Source organism: Mirounga angustirostris, unplaced genomic scaffold, assembly GCF_029215605.1.
Source record: "Mirounga angustirostris isolate CCGP_5_RB_7025 unplaced genomic scaffold, mMirAng1.0.hap1 SCAF_13, whole genome shotgun sequence".
Taxonomy (NCBI): domain Eukaryota; kingdom Metazoa; phylum Chordata; class Mammalia; order Carnivora; family Phocidae; genus Mirounga; species Mirounga angustirostris.
The window spans coordinates 72,408,235-72,413,263 of NW_026991721.1; the positions used below are offsets into that span (position 1 = coordinate 72,408,235).

Below are 5,029 nucleotides of genomic sequence, written 5' to 3' on the forward strand. Positions count from 1 at the left end.
TTTTAGGAAACAGGCAAGGAGAGGGGCTCCTTTTCCAGCGTTTTCATCATCTTTGGGCCTCTCCCAAGAGTCCTGTTCGAGTGTCCCAGCCTCTTCTGGTTGAGAAGGACTTTCTTGTGCACATGATCACTGCCGAGGACACTTGCAGAATATTTCACGGGACAGGGGCCTCTGTATGCTCAGGGAGATCGTTTTGTGGGCTGTTGGGGGGACTGTTTTGGTTTTGTTGGTTTGGGCTTTGGTCACGCATTTAAATTCTTGGGTCTCCAAGGCCCTGCTTTATCTCTGGGTCACTGTGTCTGTTCCCCAGCAGGAACCTTAGCTCCTGTGCGCTGACAGAGGTTGCTGTCTCTCGAGCCACCAGGTGGTGCATCCCAGGCGTCTTAGCCGAGGAAGGGGCAGGTGGAGAGGCCGGCAGACCGGGGCAGGGACCCAGAGACAAAGGCTTCACAGAATAAAGGAAAAGAATTAAAGCCAAAAGACTTACTTTGTGCCAGGCACGATGCCAAGTCCTTTCTGTGAATTTTCTTTCATTTCTTTCCCCCAGCCATCCCTGTTATGAAACAGCCCTTTATACTATAAAGAGGCCAACTTGGAGAGTGGGCCACGTTCTCCAGGTCATCCAGCTGGCCCGGGGCAGAGCAAAGGGCAGAAGTCAGCCGCTGACCAGAGCTCAGGATCCTTCCCGCTCCCGGGTCTCTGCTTCTCTGAGGAAGTGGAAGCCTCCAGCTCCAGCCACAGGAGGCCCCTCGACCTGGGTGAGATGGATGCCCTTGAACTGGCGCCACCTGGAGCTCTGTGCCCACACCTGGGCGGCTGGGGAGTGGAGGGGGCAATAAATGGGCAAGATGGCAGCCTCCCATCTCTGGAAGTGGGAGGGAGCGGCTCCTGCTTTGAAAGTAAGTATTCGGAAAGCACTAGAAGGGGCAGCATCTTTCCTCTGTTCCCCTGTTACAGCAGCTTCTTTAAAGATACCGGATGGCCACAGCTGGGCCTGACACGGGAGCGGGGGCAGCTGCAGGTTTGGGCTTGAGGGTGGGCTTGGAACGTGAGGCCGGGGTCTCCATCCCCAGCACACTGGCCGCTCTAAACTCAGGTGAGGCCAGGGGTTTTCAGTTTCACTGAGATGGGCCACGGGGGCCTTCCTGCAAGGCCCAGGGGACTATGGGAGCCAGGGGCTCCTGGGGGCGTGAAGGCTGAGGGAGCCCTGTTTCCCAAGGCGTTGGGCACTGGATACAGGGTGCTCTTCTGCCTTTCTTCTTTTTAGTCTCTCGTTCCCCTCCCTTGCATTACCAGTACTACCTGGAACTGAGTGGGAAACACAGCGCTCAACAAGCAGCAAGGGGAAAGCAAGCCAGGCTCCGCGCTCCCGCGCTAAGGAGCGGGCTGTGGGTGTGCAAGGCCGGCCCAGCTGACTCTGTGTGGGCACGCACCCCCTGGGCTCTGCGTCCCGCGGCTCGCGCTCGGAGGGTCGGAGCGTCGGAGATGGGTTGGGGCTGCTGGAAGCAGAGCTACTGCTCCCTGGGGAGGACCAGCTGCTTGGGGTGGAGGGCTGCATGGACGCAGTAGCTCCATCAGGGCTCCATCAGGGCTGGCCGTCGATGGCATAAGGATGCACCTGTCCCACCACCCCATCCCACCATGCCCTCTGCGCCCTGTAGAATCTGGTTATGGAGCATTTGCTCTGTTACTCATCCAGGATCAGTGCTCTGACTTCCAAGCCCACATGTCACGGGGTTGGAACGTCTGCCTCCCAGGGGGATGCGCCAGGATAAGTTCCCAGGCTGGAGCCATTCCACGCTGACCCTCCCTCACCTTAGGGCTGGTCTCTTCCCGGGAGTCCATTTTTGGGGGTGGGTGTCAGAATGCTAAGGTGTGTTCCACCTGCCCTGACATTTTATGATGCCACCTCCGATAGAGGTCCTACAAGCAGCCAGAGGGTCATGGTCACTTGAAAGAGCCCTGAAACCCATCCTCACTCCTTGGGATGGTGGAGGGCATGGAGTGCCTGTCCCATCTATTGCACAGGCAGGCGGGGCTCCTGTCTGCAGTCGGCCATGGAACGGTGGTGGCAGCTCCTGTTAGGGCTGTGGACAGTCACGCCGCCCACCTGGGCTGGGGACGAGCTGCTCAATGTCTGCATGAACACCAAACACCACAAGCAAGAGCCTGGCCCAGAAGACAAGCTCTACGAGGAGGTACGGAGGCCGGACCTTGCCTGGGGGTGGGAGTGAGGCTGCTTTGGCAGATCAGGGAAGGGACACAAATTCCATGACGGTTTCTGAGCCACCATCAACCCTGACTCATGTGGTTCCTTACATTGGCACTGAGGCCAAGGCCACTGGAGGGACACTGTGGCCTTTTGAGATCATAGCCATTGAGTGCCTCAAAGTTCCCATTTCTGAGCTGCCCAGCCTGGGGGAACAGGGGCAGATGGTGATCCCAGAGGCCCAGCCCTGGTTCAGCATAGATGCAAACAAGGTCCTCCTCCTCTAGCCTTCTTCCTACCAATAGGCACTGGGGAGACCTAGGATTTAGGCAACCCCTCCCCAAGCCCTAAAGGCAGTTGATGGGGGAGAGGGTGGGCGCGGGGGAGGCAGGGAGGGGTTGTGGAGCTGGCCTTTCCCTGTGAGCGCTTCTTAGTGCTCCACATCCCCCTGGGGTTCGTGGGGCTCCTCTGCCACCCCCCGGGAGCCGAGACCCTGCAAGTCCTGTTTCTAGAGGACTGCAGCAGCCTGTGATGGGGAGATCAGCATGCGGGGCCCTTTGGCTGGGGATTCTGACACATTCTCAGCATTTCTTCTGTATGAGTATGATCGGCTTGAAGCTATCCCACTTGCCCAGGTCCTCCTCGGTCTCCTGCATCTTAGCCAACCCCATGCCTTTTCCTTCTTCATCGGCCTTCAGTGCCTCCCCTGGCAAGACAACGCCTGCTGCACGGCAGGCACCAGCTGGGAAGCCCACCTAGACGTGTCCCTGCTCTACAACTTTAGCTTGCTCCACTGTGGGGTGATGATGCCAGGCTGCGAGAAGCACTTCCTCCAGGCCGTCTGCTTCTACGAGTGCTCCCCGAACCTGGGGCCTTGGATCCGGAAGGTCAGAAGGCTGGGCTGGGGAGGCGGGAGGCATGTCCGCGCAGTGCCCTGTTACTAAGGGCCTGAGCCCTGCGATGCTGGCAGGAGCAGTCCGCGCTATCCCCCTACAGACAAGAGCAGAGTCAGAGGCCTACAGACAAGAGCAGAGTCAGAGGCCGGGTTGGGGAAAAGGTCAGAGAGGAAGCCACCTCGGGCCCTGCAGAACGGCGTAGCGGGCAAGAGATGAGGACTGTAGGGTGAGGGACTACTGCAATCCCGTTCTTCTGGATGCAGGAAGCGTGTAGCCTGGGCCAAACAATTGAGCCTCTGAGCCTCCTTGTTCTCCTGGGTAAAGCAATGCTTACAGACTCCATGAGAGAATCTATTCAGAGGGTACCTGGCCCAAGTACCCTCGTCGCTATTGACGACCTTCAAATGATTGCTATTAGCATTCTTGTCTCCTGCCATGCCTGTACCCAGATGGCCTCGGGCGGGCCAGGAGAGCGAATTCTGGATGCGCCCCTGTGCCAGGAGGACTGTGAGCAGTGGTGGGAAGACTGCCGTACGTCTTACACTTGCAAGTCCAACTGGCATGGCAGCTGGGACCACAGTGGGGGTGAGTGGTGCTCGGCAGGGACCCCACCTGGGGGCAAGCGCAAGCTCCCTCTGCTCCCCGAGGCAAAGGATGGGGAGGTAAGGGTGTGCCTCCATCCCCCCCCAGGGAAGAACCGCTGCCCTGCAAGGGCTGCCTGCCGCCCTTTCCCCCATTACTTTCCGACCCCAGCTGACCTGTGTGAGAAGATCTGGAGCCGCTCCTTCAAGGCGAGCCCCGAGCACCGGGGCAGCGGACAGTGCCTGCAGAAGTGGTTTGAGCCTGCTCAGTGCAACCCCAATGTGGCTGTGGCCCGCCTCTTTGCCAGCACGGCCCTGTCCTGGGAAGCCTCCTACACGCTCATGGCCTTCTCCCTGCTCCTGTCGTTCCTATCCCAAAGCCCCTTCTCCTCCCACCCACAGTCCTGGGCTCCCCCAGCTGTGGGTCAGGCTGGGCCACAGCAGCCCCCTTTCTTGGGTCCTTCAAATGGAGCAGCACGGGCTGGGGGGTAGGGGAGACACTGAGGCTGCAGATGCTGGTACCCGAGCCGTGAACATTCAGTTCAAGGCCTCCACCCCACCCCCCTCTGCTCTGTTCTGCCTTCCTCTGCCTGGAAGGCGGCCAGGGGCTGGGAGCGCCAACGTGACCTGCCCCCTTCCGCCTTTATGGCCGGTGGGACTCCGATGTGGGACTCCAGGCCCTTCTCATCCAGTGCGTGCCCACCTCCTTCCGTGGCAGAGCTGGTGGTCACAGCCCTGGCCTCCCTTCCCACGATGGTGCCTCCAATAAAACAGCAGTTGACTTTTCCCCTCTGTGTGACCCACTCTGTCCTAGCTCTATGGTCAGGGAATCAGGCTGCACAAAGAGGGAGCCAGTCCGCCGGCCGCACTGAAGTCTCGAAGTTGGTTGCCACTTTTAACTCATAACAATTAGCTTCTTCACATGTGCCAGGACCTCTCGTTACATCCTCACAACACCTCCTGGTGGGAAGACTTTCAACACCGCCTCCCCCCCTCCATAAGCGGTATGCCATACAGAAGACCCAAAGGCAGGGTAAGGACCACCCAGACCATCGGTTTTATTTTGGATACAAGATTGAAGCCCCTCAACTGCTTTAGGCATTTCCAGTTCTTTTTTTTTTTTTTTTTTGAGAGAGCACAAGCAGCGGCCGGTGGGGCGGGGGGATGGGCAGAAGGAGAGGGAGAAGCAGACTCCCCGCTGAGCAGGGAGCCTGATGCGGGGGTTTGATTCCCAAGACTCTGGGATCATGACCCAGGGCAGATGCTTAACGGACTGAGCCACCCAGGCGCCCCATTTCCTGTTCTTTTAACCCCAGAATCACAACACACAGCTCTGGAATTCT

General features: G+C 58.8%; 1 protein-coding gene across 3 annotated transcripts; it reads left to right on the forward strand.

The window, feature by feature from the left end:
• The first annotated feature begins 1,924 nt into the window (after window positions 1–1,924).
• IZUMO1R (IZUMO1 receptor, JUNO) lies at window positions 1,925–4,349 on the forward strand. Of its 3 annotated transcripts, none has more exons than XM_064575896.1 (4): window positions 1,925–2,198; window positions 2,908–3,129; window positions 3,555–3,690; window positions 3,796–4,349. In XM_064575896.1, exons 1-4 carry the CDS (start codon window positions 2,058–2,060, stop codon window positions 4,176–4,178), a joined length of 882 nt encoding a protein of 293 aa, XP_064431966.1. In that variant the 5' UTR covers window positions 1,925–2,057; the 3' UTR covers window positions 4,179–4,349. The 3 variants fall into 3 exon arrangements, with proteins under 3 accessions (XP_064431966.1, XP_064431967.1, XP_045748666.1); XM_064575897.1 differs by having other exon boundaries at window positions 2,908–3,118; window positions 3,574–3,690; XM_045892710.2 differs by having other exon boundaries at window positions 2,908–3,096.
• Window positions 4,350–5,029: the final 680 nt, after the last annotated feature.